At 41.6% G+C, this 24,934-nt stretch overlaps 1 protein-coding gene across 3 annotated transcripts; it reads right to left on the bottom strand.

The window, feature by feature from the left end:
• Positions 1-2,144: 2,144 nt before the first annotated feature.
• PEX6 (peroxisomal biogenesis factor 6) lies at positions 2,145-24,934 on the bottom strand. Of its 3 annotated transcripts, XR_009152939.1 has the most exons (18): positions 23,846-24,934; positions 21,858-22,021; positions 20,374-20,457; positions 19,905-20,007; positions 19,223-19,359; positions 17,995-18,106; positions 16,914-17,122; positions 15,226-15,418; positions 14,077-14,153; positions 13,064-13,199; positions 12,248-12,453; positions 9,470-9,531; positions 7,752-7,860; positions 6,398-6,514; positions 4,887-4,964; positions 4,307-4,446; positions 3,093-3,358; positions 2,148-3,016 (listed from the first exon to the last, which is right to left on the bottom strand). XR_009152939.1 is itself a non-coding variant. In XM_058165110.1 (17 exons), the coding sequence occupies exons 1-17, from the start codon at positions 24,767-24,769 to the stop codon at positions 3,225-3,227; spliced, it is 2,982 nt and encodes a 993-aa protein (XP_058021093.1). In that variant the 5' UTR covers positions 24,770-24,934; the 3' UTR covers positions 2,145-3,224. The 3 variants fall into 3 exon arrangements, 2 of the variants coding, with proteins under 2 accessions (XP_058021093.1, XP_058021091.1); XM_058165110.1 differs by having other exon boundaries at positions 2,145-3,358; positions 13,064-13,196; XM_058165108.1 differs by having other exon boundaries at positions 2,148-3,358.

Genomic DNA, 24,934 nt, shown 5'->3' on the forward strand with positions numbered 1-24,934 from the left:
AACGGTGCCTCCCACTCCCAATCCCTCCAACCGGCGCAGCAGGATACCATGGTCGATGGTATCAAAAGCCGCTGAGAGGTCTAATAGGACCAGGGCGGAGGAACACCCCCTATCCCTGGCCCTCCAGAGATCATCCACCAACACGACCAAAGCCGTCTCAGTGCTGTATCCGGGCCGGAAACCGGACTGGAACGGGTCTAGATAGACAGTTTCCTCCAGGTGCTGGGGAAACTGACATGCCACCACACTCTCTACAACCTTCGCCGCGAAGCAAAGGTTGGAGACCGGACGATAATTACCTAAAAAAGCCGGGTCCAGGGAGGGCTTCTTGAGGAGGGGCCTCACCACCGCCTCTTTCAAGGCGGCCGGAAAGACTCCCTCCAACAAAGAAGCACTCGTAATTGCCTGGAGCCAGCCTCGTGTCACCTCCTGAGAGGCCAGTACCAACCAGGAGGGGCACGGGTCCAGTAAACACGTGGTGGCATTCAATCTACCCAGCAACCTGTCCATGTCCTCGGGAGCCACAGGGTCAAACTCATCCCAAACAATGTCACCAAGACCGCCCTCAGACGCCCCATCTGGATCCCCGCAATTTTGGTCCAGACCGTCCCGAAGCCGAACGATTTTATCGTATAGATAACCGTTAAACTCCTCAGCACGTCCCTGCAACGGGTCATCCCGCTCCCCCTGGTGAAGGAGGGAGTGAGTCACCCGAAACAGGGCGGCCGGGTGGTTATCTGCCGACGCAATGAGGGACGAGACGTAGCAACGTCTCGCTTCCCTCAGTGCCACAAGGTAGGTCCTACTATAGGACCTCACTTGTGTCCGATCAGCCTCTGAACAACTGGACCTCCACAAACTCTCTAGGCGTCTTCTCCGGCGTTTCATCCCCCTCAGCTCCTCGGAGAACCAAGGAGCCGGTTGGGATCTACGCCGGGTCAGAGGCTGCAAAGGCACGACACGGTCTAAAGCCCCAGCCGCGGCCCGTTCCCAGGCCGCGAGTAGTTCCTCAGCCGTGCCGTGAGCCAGACCCTCAGGAAATGGCCCAAGCTCTCTCTGGAACCTCTCCGGGTCCATCAGGCACCTGGGACGGAACCAACGTATTGGTTCCGTCTCCCTGCGGCGGTGAGTAGCGGTCAGAAAGTCTAGACGAAGGAGAGAGTGATCTGACCATGACAAAGGTTCCGTGACTACATCCCTCAAGTCCAGATCCTTCAACCACTGACCAGAGATAAAAATCAAGTCCAGCGTGCCACCCCCAGTGTGAGTAGGGCCATCAACTACTTGAGTCAGGTCCAAGGCTGTCATGGAAGCCATGAACTCCCGAGCTGCTGTCGATGATGTGCCGGAAGATGGCAAGTTGAAATCCCCCATGACAATAAGTCTGGGGGTCTCCACCGCCACCCCAGCCAACACCTCCAGGAGCTCAGGCAGGGCAGCTGTCACGTAGCAAGGAGCCAGGTACACGACAAACAAGCCCACCTGACACCTATGACCCCACCTCACAAAGAGGGATTCACACCCGGCAATCTGAGGTACAGTGGTCTCCTTCGGTTCTAGGCTCTCCCTAATAACAACCGCCACTCCCCCACCCCTACCCTGAGCCCTCGGCTGATGAAGTGCCCGGAAACCCGGTGGGCACATTTCGACCAGGGGCACGCCCCCTTCAGTGCCCAACCAGGCTTCGGTAACGCCTATAAGGTCCGCGGCACCCCCCTGAATAAGATCGTGTATTAGGGGGGCCTTATTGACCACGGACCGGGCGTTGCACAGCGTAAGCCGAAGGCCCAGGCTCTGAGGGTCTTGACCATCCGGGAAACGGGAGAAGGGGGATCGGGGCGCGCGATCGCCTGCAAACATCGAGCGCGTGCCCCCCCAGGACGATACGATCCCCCCCTTCCGCCATATCTGCCCCTCCCACTTACCGTGCAGATGGAACCACCCTCACCAAAAGGAACGCAATCTCCCCCCCAACCTCCGAACCCGTTAAATGACCGCCACGAGCACACGCAAGGACTGGCTCCCCACCCGACGGGCTACCCCCAACCCCTGCCCTAACCCTCCCACCCCTTAAAAACGCCCTATCTAAAAAACCCCAAAGGCTCTTTCTCTTCGCATGCCATCTCTGTGGGTCCCAAGACCCGTCATTGAGGCCGGCCCTAGGTAAAGAAGCGGGCTATTCCTGCGAGGCGGGGGCACCTCGCAGGCGCAAGAGTTCCAAGGCTGAATATCGCATAAAGTGCATAAATAGGAGATAGGGCCGACGAGAGGTAGTACCGTCCAGGATGGCAGAATGTTATATGGATACCCACGACTCTTCAGATGGTGGCTGGTATAAAGATAGAATAGGATGAAAAAAATGGGCAGATAGAGCCTATGATGACAATAAGACTACTACTCTGCCCAGAGCTCAGTCCCAAAATCCATGACATGAAAGCGGTAGTAGTAGTAATTTTAGATTGAAGTTTTAATTTTAACATACGGAAGGTTGCCTGAATTCCGAATTACTTGCCCTGATTTTCTAGAGGTTTCCAAAGGTTAGAAAATTCTCAAAACTACTTCGGAGAGAAGTCAGCATGTAAAACCAGCAGCAGAAACTTATTACGATCATATTTTATCAGTTGCTGCCCTCTAGAGCAAGACTACTTAAAATTTGGCCACTACTGGTTCTCTCAATTTTAAACCCAGAAAGAAACACACACATACATACATACATAAATACTGTATTTCACATTTATGAGAAATGATAGAGTCTCAGTGAATTAGACAGCATTTTTGTTTTCCAGATAAAGCAAAACAGCCTTTATTTAAATATCTTTAAATACTTACAGTCATTTCCCTCATAATCCAAAGGCTCAGGTTATTAGACGGCCTAAGATTTCCCATCTGATGTTGATCATTTTATAGATGCCATGGTCCCAAGTATGAAGATTAATTTGCAGCACATCCTGCACATCTGAACATCAGTGTCAGGTCTGTGCCTTGAACTCATTTTTCTAACTCAGGGGTCTCTAACCTTAGCGACTTTAAGCCTGGTGGACTTTAAGTCCGCCAGGCTTAAAGTCGCCAAGGTTGGAGACCCCTGTTCTAACTCATCTGAATCCACCAGATTGTAACTGAGTCATCACTATTTCTTTTAACAAGAACAATGTTCTCATGGCAGCTTTTATTCTGTACTTCTGGGGTTATATGGATATTTCTTTCTCGGTCATGTTTGTTTCAAATCAAGCAGAAAATTTCTGCTCGATCAATTTATATCTAAGTAGCTCCATTTCAGAAACAGAAGGTTGTAACCTTGTTGCAGCTTGTATAAAATCATCCATGGTAAGAGTGAATTCTGAGCTTTCAGTATCCAGACCTGGAATAAAAATAAAATGGTTCGGATTAAAATTAAATTTCTTTTGGACATACCACATAGTGTATGTTGCTCCTGGCTAGGCAAGATGATGAAAAATATTTATATATATATAAAAAATTAATGCTGGTCTAACCATTGTTCCTTTGCTCATGCTTAAGTCAGTTTATAGGTGTTGCTTCTTATATGACTTACTCACTCATGCCTTACACTGAACAGGATATCAATTCACAGGTAAATCAGTATTTCCCTAAAAAAGCCAGTAACCTTTAAAAGATCAATAAAAGCTTAACCTGCAGCACTAGCAGGTTAGAAAAATAACATACAGTAATGAAAGAGAACTAATAAATATGCTACAGCTCAGAAATAATGGATGCGATTCAATAGATTTGTTCTTCAAAGCTTTAAAAATTAAAGTGTGTTGCCTGCTTCTTGCCAGCCTCCATGTGTACCAGAGAATCAATTACGCATTCTCCTAATTTCTAGTAATAGTTTTCCAGCTTCTCTCAAGCATTTATTTGGAGATAAATCACAATCCAATTTTCTGGTTTACTATTGAACAATGAATGTTTTCTCTACTTTCAAAAAAACTTATTTGATTTATGTGGCTGCCCATCTCACAGCCACAACTTTGGGCAGCATTATAACCAGCAACTAGAACAATAATCCAAAAGATAAATGTTGCAAAACACCTCCACATTCCAATTTATAATAAAATATCAGCCAGCAGAGTTTAATGAGCCTCCCAACCTACATTCAATGGGGAATAACCAGGTCTTTAGTGCTATGTGAAAGGCTAACAAGATTGGAGATATCTGGATCTCTATACAAAATACAACCCAGAGCTTTGTAAAATACTTGCTCACCTTTTAACCTGTGTCTACTATTTACGTACATACAAGTTTTAAGTTGAGCTAATTAACATTTGAGCCATCTAGCTTTGTTCCTTACCTTCTTCTATCCATTCCACTTTTCTTCTGATAGCAAACATCATGGCATCTGAGCAGAGTGCATACAAGTCTGCTCCTGTTAACTGTGCAGGGCATCTGTCTAGGACACTAAGGAGATTCACAGTCGGGTCCAGTTTAAACCTATCACAAAAGGATATCCCCAAGGGTTTCAATGTCATAGAAAAAAAAAGCTATCAGAATATAATCTTGGAAATGGGGCAGAAATGTTTTATAAAAGCATGGCTTCATATTATAATATTTTTTAAATGTTATAGTTAACTTAAAATAATATGCATTGAGTTAAAACTCATAAGCCAGAGCAGGCAGTATATAATGTTCGTAAGTATCATTTATTCACAATCCTCAAGAACAAGTTTTAAGAGCATCATTTAACCCATACGCATTGGTTATGTACATAATGATATAAAAATATTTTGAGGTTAGTGTTATCCTCTTAGCAGATTTATCTTTAACAGATGACTATATAGTTCAGTTATAATAATTAGTAAAGCTATGCATTGTTTCTTAAGAATTGTAATTGGTACTGTTATGCATTATAATAACCAAAAACAGGTACTTACTTTCTGGTGATGGCACTCAATACTTGAAGCTGAGAATCTCGGTCTTCATTTATCCCTACATAAACCAATTTATCAAATCTGCCAGGAATACAAAAATATTTTTTGCAATTAAAATAAGGCAGCTATCTTCCATATAAGGCACTCAGATCATACATCAATAACCGTCACCTAACAATTTCTCCTTACATTGATTTACTGGTTTTTATCTCTATATATAAAAGCGAAAACCACTCACGCTGTAATCATGAAATCTCCAGAACTGTAAAGCCTACCAAATTAAAATTTGCCACGTACGTTCCTCTTGGCTTCTAGGTGCTCATTAAGAAAGGATTTTTCGAAATGACTATCAGAGCATTAGTATTTCCCATATTATGATTAACACACACTGATGCTAAAGAGTTCTACTCCCCCTCCCCACCTGAAAAGAAATCTGTTCCAAATGTGAAACACAAGCAGAGGAAAGGAGTTTCACTTTCAATTTTATTTTCACAGCAGGAAGCAGCTTTAATACAGAACACTTGAGCTAAGCCCCCGCCAAGCTCCTTCCTGTCTCCTTGCTCATACACCAAATACTGTTTCACTTTCCAAACAGTCCTCTGATGCTATGGCGTTCTACTCCCCCTCCCCACCTGAAAAGAAATCTGTTCCAAATGCAAAACACAAGCAGAGGAGAGGAGTTTCACTTTCAGTTTTACTTTCACAGCAACAACCACAGGGGATAGGATAGGAGAAGCTTCTGTGGGGCAAAGCTGAGGGAGAGAAGGGGATAGGATAGGGGAGGCTTCTGTGGGGCAAGGCTGAGGGAGAGAAGGGGATAGGATAGGCTTCTGTGGGGCAAGGCTGAGGGAGAGAAGGGGAGAGGAGAGGCCGATCGTAACTACTCATTAATTTTCAAGCTGTAAGTGTCGATTTATCAAGCTCAATCACAGTTTCCTAGCAAAGCACAGGTATCCAGCTAGTTCAATATATTAGTATAAATTGTACAACTTCATGTGCTTCACTTCTATAAAATCTTTGTATCTATTAAACATAAAACAGAATTGCCATAATACAATAAAATTCTCAGTACTCTTCTAGCATCGCAAATGAATCTTTACAGATTCCTCATATAAACCAACTTCCTGCATCAAGTTATTTAAATATTTATTTATTTTAAACATTTATATATAGCTACGCTTCTATCAATGGAACACAGGATTCCCAAAGTATCCCAGAGTTAACCTATTCTTAGAAAAAACACCCACTATAGCAGTTTATTTTATTAACACATCTAACAAAATAATCAGTAAAATTTCTCTAAAGGAAGCATCTCAATTTTTAGCCTTTTGGGGCAACTAAGATGCTGTGTTTGCAGATCTAAGAGGGTAGGAATGTTATCCCAAAAGACACCAAAATTAAGTATAATGAAAAAGGTGATTTGTTTCCTATGTTTTTCTAGTTTTACCCAAAATACTCTTAAAAGATTCATGGTTATAATAGCAGATAGAGAAAATTGTGATGTGAACCTTTACCTGCCTGGCCTTAGTAAAGCTGAATCCAGCAGATCCGGTCTGTTTGTAGCTCCAATAACAAATACATCTTGAGAAGAGTGAAGCCCATCCAGTTCTGCTAGTAACTGAGATACAACTCTACCAAGGGAAACATTTTAATATGCTGCCATTAATCTTTGTGGATTCACTGAACTGGGTAACTCACTTAAAATAGCAGATACACAAATATCTTTTTTGAGGCATGTACCCAGCCAGGTTCAAAATATAACAGTAGTAATAGATGTATACTATGAAAAAAAAATAAAAAAATACCATGCCCTCAAAAGCGATTCAAACCGGCAAGATATATTTATAGGTACAAGGCATCGTATGCCACCTATTTAATATATATCAAGGTAGTTTACCAGGATACAGCAAAACACAAGATTACTAAAATACAATGGTACACATAAATCTTCGCTTATTGACTAATTGGGACAGGGAATTTCTATTGCTAAATTGGCTGAAACGTGATAGCACCAATTAGTGACAGTAGTTTCGGTAGTCCTAGTTGCAATTGTTAGGCGAGGACCTCATGCTTCTGCCCTGCACAAACTGCCAGCTCCACACCATGGCTCCTCTCTAGCGAGGTCCAGCAAGCTTCCTTCGGTAGACAAAGCCCAGCTGACCTTCACTGTCTTCGTCCCACTGTTGGATCAAGGTACAGCATAAGGGTGCAACCATGGGACATATGTGGCAAGGCCCCTACCCAGGTCCCCACTCAAAGCCCAGATCCTAGGCCAGCAGTGGGAGGAAGAAGACAATGAAGGTCAGCTGGGGGATGGAAGGAGTAGCGTGTAGTGGTAGAATGCCAAAAGGACAGAGTTGAGGAGTGGAAATATGTGGGTAGGGGTTCAGAATTGGTTCAGAATGCAGATGTCTAGCTGTTAAAACTGGTTTCTGAAGAGTCAAACAGCGAAGCTTAAATATTTACAAGTTTTGTGATCCTTATTATTTGCTGCTAAATCTGCTATTTGCTTTATTATATGTATTAATTGCAACCCACATTGGAGGCCAGCATTTGGTAGAAAGAAAGATGAATATATTTCAACATTTTAACATGTTTATCTGATCTAGAACTAAGTTCACAAAAGATATGTGCATAATGAAATAGATACCTCTGCACTTTTAGCATGTACAATTAAAGGGGGGGAGTCAAGGACCATTTTTTATGCCTGTCCAGAATATTATAATGAGTGCAGATAGGGAAATGTTTTGTTCATGTGGAAATGTTTTAAGGTTTTCACAAAGCGAGTTAGGGAGGCTGCTAATAAAATCAGCATTGAGCAAGTCAAAACAGGATGCTAAGTCGTCATTATTAACAAGCAGTACTCGCCTGTCCATCACACCCTGTGAATCGCCACTTCGTCCACGACTGGGAGCCAATGAATCAAGCTCATCAAAAAAGATAATGCAGGGAGCAGCTGCCCTAGCTCTGGCAAACACTGAGGAAAGAGATAAATAGTACTCAGGTTGTATATTCATATTAAAGCCAGCAACAAATATATTAATTATAAAACATAAACTAGACTGCCATCCAGAGAGAAATGCGCATTAGGATACATGCTGTGATTGTAAGAATGGGAAGATCAGACCTGGCCACACAATGTCTGAAAAATAGAGCAACTTGTCTTCTTTAAACAGACATGGAGACAGGCCCTACGATTGGCCCATTTCAGATGACTGATGGAACCAAAAGTGTTTCAGAGAGAGCTTGGTGTGTTCCCCAAATATCTGATGGGAGGTTCAGCCAAGGTCCTATTGTGCCTATGTGGCCTAATCCTATGTGCCAATCCTGGGATATGCCTTGTTTTACCGAGGGGCTCCAGCCAGCGATCCTCCTAGGATCGCTGTACCCTGCCAAAGTATGTGACTAATGAGCAAGCACCAATACACTGAACTTACCAACAAGGTTTGACCACAGCTGTGCATACTCAGCAGAGAGTATTTAAGCTGCAAACAAACTAGGATCTTTTGCTAGAAGCAACTCCAGCATCTGGCTTGCCTATTAGGACACTTGGAATCTAGTTCTTTCCCACCCTGGCTTGTTACAAACAATGACCCCTTGATCTGGAAATCTTTGGCTTGACTTTGGACTGATTGACATGGAAATTTGCATTGCTTAGTTAAGTCTTATCTATAGTTAATTGCTTTTTCTGCCACCTTGCTGTTGGGATTTACAGAAGCAAATCCTTCTCTTAATACTCTGTCCCTAAGAAACTGAATCTGGTTTCTGAAGGGGTACTAAAGTGAAAATGTAATACCTCTACTTTGTGAGCTGCACTGTTTACCAGTTTGTTTCCAAGGGCATTTTAAAATACTGATTTTTACCTACAAAGCCCTATGTAGCATAGGGGTGGTTACTAAATGTTTATCTTTCATAATAGCTGCCTGCCAATTTGATGTTGGCATGCTTTTCTTCAATTAAACAATGCAATCTCTTGGGATCCTGGAAATGCACCTTCCCTGTAGAAGCATCTGTCTTCTGGGATGAGGTTGCCCCTAAAATTCAGATGGCCGTGCTCTGGCTCTTCATCCAGGCCCAAGATAAATTCTCATCTTATTCACATTTCTATTACAGTTACTAGTGATCTGCATAAACACATTTGGATATGTGTACGCACTTGCAAGATTATATACATTCATAAATGCAATAGTCACAAAGATATGGACGTTGTTTCAGGTTGGAGTGATTTGTGAGAATTATTTTGGGGCCGTGGTAGCTCAGGCTGTAAGAAGCCTGTTATTAAAACACAGCAGCCTGCAATTACTGCAGGTTCAAGCCCGGCCCAAGGTTGACTCAGCCTTCCATCCTTTATAAGGTAGGTAAAATGAGGACCCAGATTGTTGGGGGGGCAATAAGTTGACTTTGTAAATATACAAATAGAATGTGACTATTGCCTTATACACTGTAAGCCGCCCTGAGTCTTCGGAGAAGGGCGGGATATAAATGTAAATTTAAAAAAAATTTTTTTTTCTATGTTAGCCTGGCTATAAAGGAAGCTTCCCCACAGAGCTAAGCCCTCCATGTAAACATTATGGCTTCAAACTTACCTTCACGGACATTTTCTTCACTCTGCCCAACATACATGCTAATAAGTTCAGGGCCCTTTACACTGAAATGAAAAAAATACAGGGTTAGTTATTCCAATAGTATAATTTCCAAACTCTCCTGACTACCTTCTGCCTTAGAACTCTTGCGCCTGCGAGGTGCCCCCGCCTCGCAGGAATGGCCCGCCGCATTATCAAGGGCCGGCCTCAATGACGGGTCTTGGGACCCACAGAGGTGGCATGCGAAAAAAAAGAGCCTTTGGGGTTTTTTAGATAGGGCTTTTTTAAGGGGTGGGAGGGTTAAGGCGGGCGTTATCTGGACTTAAAGGAAATAGTCACTGAACCTTTGTCATGGTCAGATCACTCTCTTCTTCGTCTGGACTTTCTGACCGCCATTCACCACCGCAGGGAGGCGGAGCCGACACGTTGGTTCCGTCCCAGGCGCCTGATGGACCCGGAGGGGTTCCGGACGGAGCTTGGGCCATTTCCTGAGGGTCTGGCTCACGGTTCGGCTGAGGAACTTGTTGCGGCCTGGGAACGGGCCGCGGCAGAGGCCTTAGACCGTGTCGTGCCTTTGCGGCCTCTGACCCGGCGCAGGTCCCAACCGGCTCCTTGGTTCTCCGAGGAGCTGAGAGGGATGAAGCTCCGGAGAAGACGCCTAGAGAGTTCTTGGAGGTCTAGCCGTTCAGAAGCTGATCGGACACTAGTGAAGTCCTATACTAGGACTTACCTAGTGGCATTGAGGGAAGCGAGGCATAGCTATGCCTCCTCCCTCATTGCATCGGCAGATAACCGCCCAGCCGCCCTGTTTCGGGTGACCCGCTCCCTCCTACACCAGGGGGAGCGGGATGACCCGTTGCAGAGACGTGCTGAGGAGTTTAATGGTTATCTATACGATAAAATCGTTCAGCTTCGGGATGGTCTGGACCAAGATTGCAGTGATACGGGTGAGACGGCTGAGGGTGGTCTTGGTGACATTGTTTGGGATGAGTTTGACCCTGTCGCTCCCGAGGACATGGACAGGTTGTTGGGTAGGTTGAATGCCACCACGTGTTTACTGGACCCGTGCCCCTCCTGGCTGGTGCTGGCCACTCAGGAGGTGACACGAGGCTGGCTCCAGGCGATTACGACCGCTTCTTTGGTGGAGGGTGTCTTTCCGGCCGCCTTGAAAGAGGCAGTGGTGAGGCCCCTCCTTAAGAAGCCTTCCCTGGACCCGGCTGTTTTAGGTAATTATCGTCCGGTCTCCAACCTTCGCTTCGCGGCGAAGGTTGTAGAGAGTATGGTGGCATATCAGTTTCCCTTGCACCTGGATGAAACTGTCTATCTAGACCCATTCCAGTCCGGTTTCCGGCCCGGTTACAGCACAGAGACGGCTTTGGTCGCGTTGGTGGATGATCTCTGGAGGGCCAGGGATAGGGGTTGTTCCTCTGCCCTGGTCCTATTAGACCTCTCAGCGGCTTTCGATACCATCGACCATGGTATCCTGCTGCGCCGGTTGGAGGGATTGGGAGTGGGAGGCACCGTTTATCGGTGGTTCTCCTCCTATCTCTCCGACCGGACGCAGTCGGTGTTGACAGGGGGGCAGAGGTCGGCCCCGAGGCGCCTCACTTGTGGGGTGCCGCAGGGATCGATCCTCTCACCTTCTGTTTAACATCTACATGAAGCCGCTGGGTGAGATCATCAGTGGTTTCGTGTGAGGTACCAGCTGTATGCGGATGACACCCAGCTGTACTTTTCACACCGGACCACCCCAACGGTTATCAAGTGCTGTCCCGGTGTCTGGAGGCCGACGGGTCTGGATGGGGAGAAACAGGCTCAAGCTCAATCCTCCAAGACAGAGTGGCTGTGGATGCGGCATCCCGGTACAGTCAGCTAAATCCGCGGCTGACCATCGGTGGCGAGTCATTGGCCCGATGGAGAGGGTGCGCAACTTAGGCGTCCTCCTGAATGAACGGCTGTCTCTAGAAGATCATTTGACGGCCGTCTCCAGGAGAGCGTTCTACCAGGTTCGCCTGGTGCGCCAGTTGCGCCCCTTTCTGGACCGGGATGCCCTATGCACGGTCACTCACGCACTCGTGACGTCTCGCCTGGATTACTGCAACGCTCTCTACATGGGGCTCCTTGAAGGGCAGCCGGAGGGTACAGATAGTCCAGAAAGCGGCTGCGGGGGTGATAGATGGAGCCCCCCGTGGCCCCCGCATAACACCCATCCTGCGCAGACTGCACTGGCTACCTGTGGCCTTCCGGGTGCGCTTCAAGGTTTTGGTGACCACCTTCAAAGCGCTCCATGGCATAGGGCCGGGTTATTTACGGGACTGCCTACTGCTACCAGATACCTCTCACCGACCCGTCCGCTCTCACAGAGAGGGACTCCTCAGGGTGCCGTCAGCTAGGCAGTGTCGTCTGGCGACGCCCCGGGGGAGGGCCTTCTCTGTGGGGGCTCCCGCCCTCTGGAACGAACTCCCCCCAGGACTCCGTCAACTTCCGGACCTCTGAACCTTCCGTCGCGAGCTCAAGACACATTTATTTACCTGTGCAGGACTGGCTTAGATTTTAAATTTATAGGGGTTTTAAATTGGTTTTAATATTTATATTTCCATTTTTAATAATTGGGCATTAGAATAAGTTTTTTAATGATTATTTTAATTTGTATATAGATGTTTTATATGCCTGTGAACCGCCCTGAGTCCTTTGGGAGATAGGGCGGTATACAAATTTGAAAAATAAATAAATAAATAAATAAATAAATAAATAAATAAATACTTGTATCACAAAACCCACCTGAGGAAAGTCATAGTACACTCTGTTGCTACTGCTTTAGCTAGCAACGTCTTCCCTGTTCCAGGAGGACCATAGAGCAGAAGGCCAGAGCGGTGAAGGCCTAAAGACAATAACTCTGGGTGTTCCAATGGAAGCTGAATGGTGTCCAGGATTTCCTTTTTCACATTCTGAAGCCCTCCAATATCTTGCCAGAAGACAGAGGGAATCTGCAGGAGACAAAAGTCTTAAAACTTGCCAGTGCTATTATATACCCGACCCCAAATCAAATGTTATAATGCCTTCAAAGATCACAAGACACTATTTTTTATTTTTACAGAACCACAACTATTGCACACTACCCTCCCTCTCCCTCTGAAAGATGCCTCAAGGTCTCTGAAGAGTAGTTTTCATATGAAATACTGTGGCTTTTATATCCTATTCCTTATACTTACCAGCAATTCCCTTAAAATCAAAAAGTAAAGCAAATTTTAATAGAAAGTGCTGGAAAATTTATAGATAGCAGTTAATTTATTTTTTCCTATACTTTATAGGAAATTGCCTGTTTTTCCTGTACTTGTACTCTTCATTTGATTTTTAAAATTTATGATTGGCTATTGTATTGATTAAATTAGGTTTTTTTTTGGCTCTTTGCAACTATAACTCTAAAATTTTATAAATATGTTACCGAGAACCCAAAACCCTCCAGTTTCTCTTTATTTTGAGAAGTACTCCATTTATTACAACTATTCATCAAAACAGAATGGAATGTAAGCATTGGTATGTTTCTTATATTTATTAGGGAGTCATACCTTGCTTTGCACTTATTAAGAGTCATACCTTTGGGGCTCCTACTGCCTGTGAATGAGCATCATGAAGTTTATCTAGTGCAACACTGAAATCTTCTGCTAGAAGAGGGAAACCAGCAGCATAAAAATCATATTCTTCCTCTTCATTTGGTCCCCCTGGGAAGCTGCTGAAGAAGGCACAGAAAGTGTCAACAGTCCTAATGCTGCCCAAAGATATATTAAAGGAGGTTTCCCAAAAGGTAAATGGACTTTCTTGGGTTTTTTTCCCCTTTGAAAACATTTTCAAAGGAGAAAACCAAGAAAATCTAGCTTTGGGTCAACTATGGCCTGGATGACTGAGAATCTCAATAAACATGTTGCCCAAAGATGATTGGATGGATCCAGCAGTTTAAAACTCTAGAATTGAACTGGAAAGCTACTGCACTGACATCCAATAAGTTTGATATCATGTTCATTACAAGATGCTAAACAAGCATAAGATTATGAATTTTGGATTTAAAAAGCAAAAGATGTAATTTTCAAAGAAAATAGGTGTGAGTTAAGCACTCTCCTTAAAGCAACCAAGCAGCCATGTCCCCAGAAGGCTCAGTGCAGCTTCTCTAAACACTTTCCCAAGATGTCTGAGCCCCTCCATCTGAATTTCCTGAATCTATCACACTGCCAGTGAAAGGGCAGACATATAACATAAGGAATTCTTCCCAAACTATAGTAACCATTACTATTACTGCAGTAACAGATGTAGGAACTATGGCTGCAAATAGAGACCGACAACAAGAAGAATGTACATGTTTTGAAAGGTAGCATGTTTCTCTCCCAAATAGGCATTCAGTATCATGTTATCAAAGTCTTCTCAGTAAAATGTTAATAATAAAACTTGACATAAAAAGGAAGTCAAATTCTTCCCTATTGCTACAAAGAGTTTGAAAACTAATACTCCATTCCATCCACACTTAGTTTAAATGTCCCATGCTAATGTGTCAAAAAAGACATATTTATAGTTAATATTTAAATACTCAGAAACCAGAAAATATTTTATTCCAGTACCTTGAATTCTGCATCCTTGTATAGGCAGCACGGCTGCTGTGGGAAAGTAAAGCACAGAAATCTCCTAGAACAAAGCCCTGAAAACATGGATTAAAATATTGGTGCAGCAAGTCCCATGACAAACAGACAAATAATTCTGAAAGGAATGAATGCAGATATTTCATTCTCTGCATGGTAAAAGTATCTGTATGAATTGCTGTATGAAAGCCAAAGCAAATAAAATTCTTTTCTTTCTGTTATTAACACACTGTGTGAGTATATAAATGAAATAACAGAGGTAATACTTATATTTGAAAGTACTTATAAAAGAAATAATAAAAAAGATGTCACTATGCATGTCATTATTTCTAAGCCAGAACGGTCAAACTCGCGGCCCACGGACCAGATGTGTCACTCCCTGGCCATGCCCATGCCCTGTTTAGCAAACGGGGGGGGGGGGGGGAGTCCCAATACGTCACATGAGGACGCAAGTTTGACATCCCTGTTCTAAGCCAACATGGTCAAAGGTAAAATTCTGAAAGCTAAAATCCACACATCTGGACTGCACTATTTTGTAATCCAGACTGTTTTATTCATCACTAACTTTCAGGGAGAACCTTTTTTATGCAAATGTTTACAATTATGGATTATGTTTATACACATATATACAATTATTTGCAAATCACTTGTTATAATTCTATGAACTTAAATATAATAAAATAAGTAGAAAACATAAAATAGACAGAAGCAGTTTAAACTATCGAACATTATAATTATTAATATGATACTAAATATATTATAATGTCTGATGGTTATAATAAAATTATTTAAAATTGTTGCTACCAATGGACTCATTCTGCTATCTGAACAATGCTGTGAAGACTAATTTCACCATTTTATATAAAGGTGTCAGAATAAAGGGGCAATCTGTTCCATAGAGGGGAATGTAACCAAGAATGTCATTCTTTGGGGTCCTAACCACAATCTTTTTCTGGGTGGATGCTCAGAGTCTTCCTTCCCTGCTAAACTGTTTGGGCAGGCAAATTCTACATGAAAAAGATAGTCCTAATGAGTTACAATAACCAAACCACCCTATGGCATTTTGAGATCTCAAATCTAGATCCCCCTTATTCTTTATTTCTTCTAGCTACTGCATTAACAATCACTCACCGCACTCTGCTGGGCTAGCTTGGTCAGGCTTACTTCTTTGCCCAGTGGAAAATTCTGTGTTAGCATGCTAAGAATGGCCTTCCTCTGCTCTTCAGTTGGTGTTTCAATTTTCACCTCATGAAGGAATGCTGTTTGCACATCTGAAGGGACATCTGCAAGTTTACTTGTTGTGCCTACCACCAGCATAGGATAACTGTTAAGAAACATACAGATGTGCTGTAAACATTTCATAGCTGCAGTATAGAAGCTAGAAAAGAAATACCATGGACTACTATACTTTATTTCAGTAATTTACATAATTTGTGACATCATTTCTGTAGCTATAAAAGACCATTATTTTAATCCAAATCAAATTTCAAATCAAATCAGATTAGATTCAGATGAGAAAACAGGGATCAGACTGAACCTTCCTGAAGCCACATTAGGAATGCAGAATTCAAAATATCTTTAGACTGTATTTTATAAGAATGTATACATTATTCTCCAATTTTCTTTATAAGAACAATTTCAAGATAGAGAAGGAAAAATAGAAATCATGTAAATATATGCTCAATTCAATCCAACTCTGTCCTATTACTTTTTTAAAAAATATTTTGTTATGTCTCTAGCTCAGAATTCCTTCTGAAATTTTACAGGTTTCTTACATACGGAAGTTACAGTGGAATGTATCATTTTCATATAAATAATTCACATAAAAATATGTTTTGTTCTTAAATTTTCCAAACTGGAAAAGCTGGTTTAGCCCAAGATCTGATGAAGGTATGAAACCTGGCAGAAGTAGTACTATTTGAGTTATTCAACCTACATATTCCATCCAATTTCCAGTAAAGCAAATCATCAAGAATTTTAAAAAATATATTTTTAAAGGTACTAGGCCCAAAACTCCATCATTTGCTTGCTTGAAATTTGCTATTTTCCCAAAATGGACTACTAATTCTGAAAAGTTATTCAATTTTATCACATCCAGACAAAGATACAGTAGAGAGATTTGGATTCAATTTGGCCTTAGGGTGATCAGGGAGCCTTTGAATCAGTTTGCAAATCAGTTTGGAATAATTTTCCAATTTATTGAAACAAGGTTAATCTTGCAGTCTTTGTAGATGCTTGGTTGACTATAAAATTGAGTTCCTAATAGATTTTGTTTAATGTCTTTTAAGGTTTATTAGAAGACAGAGAAAAAGGATGGTAATTCTATTATCCAATTGCTCATAATACACACAGCTTTCTGCTAGGATTTCTGAAGTATGAAAACAATCATATAGTGGATTTGTGTGCATTCCTATTCACTATTTACAAAAATAAATTATACTAATGCCACTTATATTTGTTTTATTCTTATTTTATCACATTATTACAATTATTTTTAAAAGATTAGAATATTAAAAGCTAAAGCTATTAACTAAATTAATAGTAGAAATAGTTTACTGCTTTATAGTAAAAATCTCAGTTTTCAGCAATACTCTGACTAGCAATAGCACTTAGATGTATATACTGCTTCATAGTGCTTTACAGCCCTCTCTAAGCAGTTTAGAAAGTCAGTATGTTGCCCCCCCCCACAACAATCTGGTTCTCATTTTACTGACCTCGGAAGGATGGAAGGCTGAGTCAACCTTGACCCATTGAGATATAGTTAAATTTATGGTAGACTCATAATGATGGGAATCTTCCAGAGATGAAATAGTACATACCTAGTATTTATCTCTCTTTCCAAAAGAAGGTGCCTTAATGCAAGAATGACCCTGGAGTCTTCCCCAAATCCATCACGATCTCTTCCCAGCAGCTCTACATCTTTCATCAGCAGGACACAAGGACTATAAAGCTCAGCCTCTGAGAAGGCATTATGTAGTTTTACTTCTGTAGCTCCACTTGTATCACCACACAAAGCAACACAATTCACCTAGCATGAAGTCGCATGGCAGAGATAAAGAAGATGCCATGTAAAAATACAGATAACTGTAATGGTGGATCAGTTTCAATTAGTACAGAAACGTATAGAAAATAAGATAATTCCACCAATTAAAATTAATAACGTATCTCATTTATAAAATTAACCAGTTCTACATTTGCATAAAGCTAAGCTATGCAAATCAATTCAATTATAATAATTTCAAGTTTGAAATTTTGGGTTTGGAAATGGATGCACTTGGGGCACATCCAAGATGTCTGGAATAGCAGTTACATTTTTTTTAAATGTAAAATTCAGAAACTTGCAATGTTTATACTCAAAACACTTGAAATCGAAATGCACATTTTATTTTATGCACATCACTAGCATAAAATAATCATTTTCATGTACAAACTACTCTCATAAACACAAGCACAGAAGTATGCACACATGTATTCCTTGTTTTTGTCAAAAATGAAAGAAACAAACAGGATTTAGATTTGGGACAGGAAAGGATTGCTGAACTGGAGAGAAGAGAAGAAAACTGGGTGCCAAGGAGAAGAGTTAAGAGAGAGGAAATGGAAAGAAGGAAAAACCCTCGGAGGGTATTATTAAGAAAGGTCAAATTTTGCATGCAAGCAATGACAGACAGTGAAGTTGAAAAAAGTTATTAAAGTTGAAGTTGAGAGTTATTAAAAACTATAGTCCAGCAGCATTTGAAAAATATGTAGCAAGACCAAGCTGAAGTGTTCAGCTCAGAGAAACACTGTAGAGAAATCACTCTTCTTTCAGTGCTCATGGACTGAAAAGCACATTTCTTTTTGAAAGTACAAAAATGTTCTTTCAGCACCTTATTCTGAATGTATTTAACATTCTAAAACTACCTTGAAGAAATGAAGATTGAGACGGCTACAGGCAGCTCTAACAGCTGTAATTTTCCCCACACCACTGGGTCCTGAAAGAAGAATACTTCCAGATCCATTTAGAAGGGTTTCACTGAAACATAGAAAATATTTTTTTTTTTAAAAATCATGGCATAATTTTAATTCAAAAAGGAAGAAAAAGAGGGAGACTGCAAGAACATAAAAATGTAGGAGCTCTAAGAGTTAATGAAAATTTCATTCATCTTAAAAGAATCTGAAAACACTAGCTCTTTCTCACTGTTACATACAAGCAAACAATAGCTGAGGTTTTATATTTTCACAACATTTCTTATATACTAAACAATCCATTTAGGGTTATGATTTTAAAAATGGCGCATGTAAGTATTTTGCATAAATGTCAGTCAAAGAATTTTGTGCTTCAGACAGAGTAAAATAAAGTTTTCAGATGCCTCAAATATCACAATAGGAAACAACAAAAAACTATAATCACAAACCTATTACTATCTTTATTGGTTGATTATGTGCCATCAAGCCACTATAAACTCTTATCAGCTGCATAGATTTTCTCCAGGAGAAAACTGATCCCTCAAGTCTTCCAACAATACATCTATCACCACTCTATTTTGCTACTAGCTGTTATCTTCTTCTCTATTTAAATAATAAATAAATAAATAAATAAATTTACCTTTTTGAGCATTATGGAATTCTCCAGAAAAGATTAGAGAATCCATCATCATACAAAGGCACAAATGACCATGCTCAAATTATCAAATTATATAAAGAACATTAATTATTCTTCTTAATAGTATTCTCTATTACCAAAATTCAAAAGCATCACTACTCTAAGTTTACAAAAGAAACACAGTATGAAATAGCACTTAGCAATAGAACTTATATACCGTTTTACAGCCCTCTCTAAGCAGTTTACAGAGTCAGCATATTGCCCCCAACAATCTAGGCCCCTAAATAATGTCTTTGTTGTTGTCACTAAAATGATTATCCACCACCAGCATCTTTCTATATGGCTGCTATCCAATTAGTAGCTTGCTTTAGCTGGGCACCTTGGATGACCAACACATCTTGACTGATCCTGCTGAGATTATATACTGCCATACATTCCTAGCATTCTTCATTCCCTTCCACTACCACTATGAGGGAGTACAAGGGGGTGTGGGGAGGAGGATGGAACATTACTACATGGTAGAATTCAAATCCACAGATGACTTACCTATTGTGTAAATGAGGGCCAAGGATGTCACACAGCTGTTTCACTGCACTGCAAAGCCCAGCAGGAGACAAACTGCTCCAAAAACTACAGCCATTATGAGATGGAAAAGATGGAATAGCGCTGTTTGTAGAACCTACCTACAAGGTAAGGCAATAACACCCGTTTTCTCAACCAGATTCATAAAAGTAGAGAAACTATTATTTCTGTGAATACCTTTGATGCTAATAGCCCTGCCAAATTTTAACCAAAAGGAAAAAGAAATGGTCTATAGTTTTGAAAGAAGCTAAAAAAGGTGTATGTGCATGTGAAACTTTGGAAGTAAAAAGAAATCCCACTGATAAGCATTACATTTTTCTCATGTTTTTATATCTACTATCATTTTATGCTCCAAAAAAGGGAATTTTTTTAATCTAAGTCCATATTTCTTATAGGTATATAAGAAAGTATACAAGAAGCTGCATGTCAGTAGTGGCAATTCTAAAATAGTTGTGGAGAGAAAGAGCTGAAGTGAGTTTTTTATCTAATACTGCCCAGTCGTGCTCCCATACTGAGCAAAATTCAGACCCCACTGTAAGAACTGAGCAGTTTTCAAATAAATGTTAAAATTAAGCTAACAGCACCCCAGACACTTACAAACAAGACATCCAAAAGCTCTTTATTTTATGTATTCTTACTAACTTACCAGGAATAAAGAAGTATTCTGAGTATCAGCTAAATACCCTATACTTTGCTGTATTTTCTCTGCTGGTAATATTCTTTTCACCCTGAAGCACAGCTCTGGCCATCTAAGGAAAGAACAAATGAGTTATAATTTGGAACCACATATTTGACATTTTACATTACAATATTTAATTATTCCAGTTATTCCTCTGGTTGATTTCATAATCAGCAACAAGTATAACTGGAATTAAATTTTGTGAGGGTGGAAGTTTTTAACAGCTTTGCAATTGTCATCACATTTCACTTATTACCACTATTATCATTTTCTAGCTTGTAGTATCTAATTTCTAAAATCTCTGCAGCATACCAAAGTCCAGGACAAGTTTCAACATTCTAAGTCAGTTCTTCCAAAACACTATTTCAAAGAAATCCAAACTGATAGTGTAAATATTAAGAGTAGACAGCCCGTTTAGCTATTGGCAATAACATACCTGATAAACTTTGTTGAATTTTCTTCTAGGAATTCAGGATGTCCAACAGTTGGGAGACAAAGAATATCATTCTCTTGTATAAGCCTGCAAAAAATATCTATAATGAAGAATTATATTGAAGCCAACTCCTTCTCTCCCTCTCTGTCTTTTTTTAATTCCCAGTGAATCTAAGACAATCCCTTCATTTTAAAGCTATATGATTGTGTAACTCTTCTTTTCAGGCAAATACCCAAGGAATATGAATGAATGAATGAATATAGATAGATAGGTAGGTAGGTAGGTAGATAAGATATGATATAGCAATGGACTAAAAGAAATAATTGAAATATTTCAATTTCTGTTGAAGAAACAATATAATAACGTTAGTGAATACGTGCTTCTCAAATGTGGAATTATCTTTCTTTCTTAGATTAAGATTTGCTATAGAAAACTATAATCAATAAGGGAAATCTTTTCTGCAGAATGAAATATTGCTGACTTTAAATCACATAATGATACCAAGTTGTTAACAATTTACAAAGGAAAAATAGAGAAAAAAGCAAATAGGACCAGCAGTTTACATTCAATTTATAATGTAGGTTTCTGGAAAGAACATTAAACATGCTTTGGAATTAGCATTATTGACTGCAGAAAAAGGGAGAAATTTTGAGTAATTTCTATGAGATAATAATTTAGAACATGTGCACATGTACAGTAAGACCAGGGATGAAATGTAAAATTTGTTACTACTGGTTCTGTGGGTGTGGCTTGGTGGGGAGGGTAATGTGACTGGGTGGGCGTGGCCAACTTTTTTTTTTTAACTTTTAAAAGCATTTTTTTTACAACCTCTTCGGCCGAAAAGATTGTAAAAAATGCTTTTAAAAGCCTGTGATGATCAGGCAACTCAGCTGGGATCGCCAGAGGAAAAAAAGCTTTTAAAGGGTTCTGACGATCCCAGCTAAGTTGCCTGATCGCCAGATCCCTTTAAAGGCATTTTTTTCTACAACCTCTTCAGCTGAAGAGGTTGTAAAAAAATGCTTTTAAAAGGTTATGGTGATCAGGCAACTCAGCTGGGGTCGCCAGAGGAGCCTTTTAAAAGCTTTTTTTTTTACAACCTCTTCGGCCAAAGAGGTTATAGAAAAAAATGCTTTTAAAGGGTTCTGACAATCCCAGCTGAGCTGCGTGATCATCCAAGGCTTTTTTTTACTTTTAAAATAATTTTTTCGGCCGAAGAAAAAATGCTTTTAAAAGTAAAAAAAAAAATCTCTGACGATTGCGCGGCTCAGCTAGTGTGGGGTGGGGGGGCAACAGGGATTTTTGCTACCGGTTCTCCGAACCACCCGCTGCCATCGTTACCGGATCGAGCGATCTGGTCCGAACCGGGAGCATTTCACCCCTGAGTAAGACCATACATACCCTGTTCAGTATGCTTATTAAGTAAAAAAATAAGAGCAAGATTATCTCATAAAATGGATCAAACTTGTTATCTTTACTAATAGGCTAACCTGGGAGTTTGAAAGTGCTGATAAAGAATTTGATCATAGATTCCTCTGGTGTTGTAGGTTGGTGAAGTCACAATTTCTATGTGTAGTTCCTTGGCAATGGGTGGCACAGATAGCAAAGATCGACTTCCTTTTATCTCTTGCACACCAGCAGCTTCCCCATATCTCTATAGAGGACAATTAGCCATATTCTAATTATGCTATATGTGCTTAATAGCTAGGAGATTAAATTAATATTACTTTATAGCAACTTGCAAAGTATCAATTCTTCTCACATTTAATCTTTATAATGATTGTAACTGTCTACTGCATTTCATTTTTCTAAGCCCTGGCAATTTATAACTCCCTTCTTGTAAAATAAAGTGCTTGGAACTTAACATCCTAAATGACCTCTTTCATCTCTTCATTTCTATTAATTATTCTAAAAACCCATGATAACACCTAATGAATAGTCTATGAAATATGCTTTTAATTCTTCAGCCTTCAAAATAAATTATTTCAGCCAGAAATAAAAGTCGTCCTGCTGCAAGCAAAAAATAGTTGACTTACGACAATTGAGCCCAAAATTTCTTTTGCTAAGCAAGACAATTGTTAAGTTAATTTTGCCCCATTTTATGACCTTTCTTGCCACAGTCCTTAAGTGAATCATTGCAGTTGTTAAATTAATAACACAATTAAATGAATCTGGTTTCCCCATTGATTTTGCTTGAGGCCTCAAAAGATGATCACATGATTCATTGCAATCATCATAAATATGAATCAGTTGCCAAGCATCTGAATTTTGATCATATTACCATGAGGATACTGCAAGGGTCATAAGCATGAAAAACGATCATAAGTCACTTTTTCAGTGCTGTTCTAACTTTGAAGAATCACTAAATGAACTGTTGTAAATTGAGGACTATTTGTATTGTATCCAGAGCTATGGTCATTCAGCAGAACGGAATTTCTGCAATAATTGGGAAATTGCAAAAATAACAGAGATTCCTATGTCCTCTCCTCCCTTCATCCCACAGTTCATTGTTCAATTGATCCCTGCCATTCCACTATTCCCATGTATCCAAAATAGGAGGAAAATCCAGAGTTCTCACCAACTCAACTTAAAGATAACACCTGATCATCAAAATATATATCTGCTTTAGAATATTTATGACAATAATTTGTGACTTAAAGATAATAGGGCCATTTTTTTCAAAGCTTTATAAATCTGTTCAGCTTGTAAATAAAGCAACAGGAAATCATCATCTGCCAACCTTCTCTTTACTATCTGAGACTTTCTCCTGCAGCCATTCCATTATCTTTCTGGCATGAACTCTGGCTTCCTTAGAAGAATCTGTCCACAAAATGCCTGATTTGGTACTTTCCAAAGCACTTGTTAAATGCTACACGGTCTTTTGTATTTGTTTTTTAAAGCAGGTTTACTAATGGTTGCCAGAAAGAACCTAACCTAAGAAAATGTCTAGAGCAGGAGTTCCTAAACCTTTTTATTTCTTCCAACATGCCATCACACCTCCTTTAAAAAGCACGCACCTTCCCTAAAAATCCAAATACCAAAATCAACACAACCGAACTATGAAAACAATACAATGAAACTTTAGGAAAGGTGCATTTATTCTAACAATGAAACTAAAAAGTTCTTTGAATCTTGCCTGGGCTCAGTCTTGGCCTCCCCAAGGGAAATACTATATACCTGAACATTTGGGAAATCCTGGATTACAAATAAATCTATTCGTGTTTTGGAACTTGAGAAAAAGCTGTCAAGTTAGGCATTTCCCAAATTTTTGAGCAGCTCAAAAGGTTTACCATCAGTGTCTCTAGCTGGGATCTACCGATCTAAAATCCAGTGACATTTATGCTACTCTAAGCCCATAGTTAATCAAATAATACTAGATAGATCCATTACCTAACTTGCTCTGAGGAATTCATCTTCAAATCTCCCAACTCCACCCTACTAACAGGTATTGGCAAGTCTATTGCTCAGCAACGCCCACCTGGATCGTCAGGAGGTTCCCTTCCAAAGGATCGCAGGAGAGATTGAAAGCCAGACTGGCAGGAATCAATGCGCTCTCGTTTGGAAAGGCGTCCGCACTTGCGGCTTGGGGGTGCCCGTCATCGTTCTCTCCGTGCGGGAAATACCACCGGGGCCTGAGAACTTGCACAGAGGCCAAACGGGGGGCCGTGCACTCCGGCAAGTCTCCCTGGCGCCTCCGCAGGACCACCCATTCTCCTTGGAAGAGGCCCAGGCTGTGCAAGCAGCCGGGGGTCACCCAGAGAGACTGATCCGCCACGGGGTCTCCTCCCCACAGCGCAGGGTGGCCCCGCTGCGCCCCCACCAGCCGCTCCCCGCCGCGCGCCCACGTGGAAACCAAAGGCGTCCGCAGGTCCCTCCGGTCCCGGCCCTCTACCAAGCTTCGCCATTCCGTCACAGCCAAGCGAGTGCCAAAGCCCAGCAGTCCCTGAAGAGCCGGTCGGCTCTCCAATACGCGCAGCCCCGAGCCGGGCAGGATCTCCCCGCGCCGTACGAGGATGCTAGAGCTCGAGCCGGCCCACGGTCGAGGAGCCCGCCCTGCGGTTCCCGCCGCGGATGAGCCCAGCAACACCCAGCCGAGCAGTGGCGGCCTCCGGATGGGCCAAACCCTCACGGTCCTGCCCGCCACCAGTCCCAGCCGCCTCAGGAAGGCCCGGCTCAGCCACAGTTCCAGCGCTGCCGAGGCTTCTGCCTCCAGTAGCGCCGCGCACAGGAGTATCGGCTGCAACTTGGTCCCTGCAGGCCGTACAGCCAACACCAGAAAGCCGCTTGGGCAGGCCGTTGCCCACGCTCCCTTAGCCGGGGCCACCAGTAACCCCGTGGCCGGCGGCAGGTCCTGGGGAACGGGCTCGTCCAGGCTCCGAAGCACCGCCGCCGCCCCCGCCATGGAGAGGCAGCCGAGGGTAAAGTCTAGAGAAGAAACTTCATTCCGCCATAGAGAAAGGCGCAAAGCCCGCACCGTTCCAAGCACTTCCGGTCTGAAGCCAACCGGTTTTCCACCCGAGCGCCCAACCGAAAAATTTGATCGGCGTGGGAACGGAAAGATGCCAAT

This window comes from Ahaetulla prasina, chromosome 1 (genome assembly GCF_028640845.1).
Source record: "Ahaetulla prasina isolate Xishuangbanna chromosome 1, ASM2864084v1, whole genome shotgun sequence".
NCBI lineage: Eukaryota > Metazoa > Chordata > Lepidosauria > Squamata > Colubridae > Ahaetulla > Ahaetulla prasina.

Bases quoted from the DNA above. Each gene is read 5' to 3' on its own strand.
- PEX6 (XM_058165108.1), bottom strand. From the start codon at position 24,769: ATGGCGGGGGCGGCGGCGGTGCTTCGGAGCCTGGACGAGCCCGTTCCC. The intron at 20,008-20,373 runs GTATGTTATTGC...TTCTTTCCTTAG, and splicing joins AATTCAACAAAGTTTATCAG to ATGGCCAGAGCTGTGCTTCA. The intron at 15,419-16,913 runs GTATGTACTATT...GTTTCTTAACAG, and splicing joins GAAAGAGAGATAAATACTAG to TTATCCTATGCTGGTGGTAG.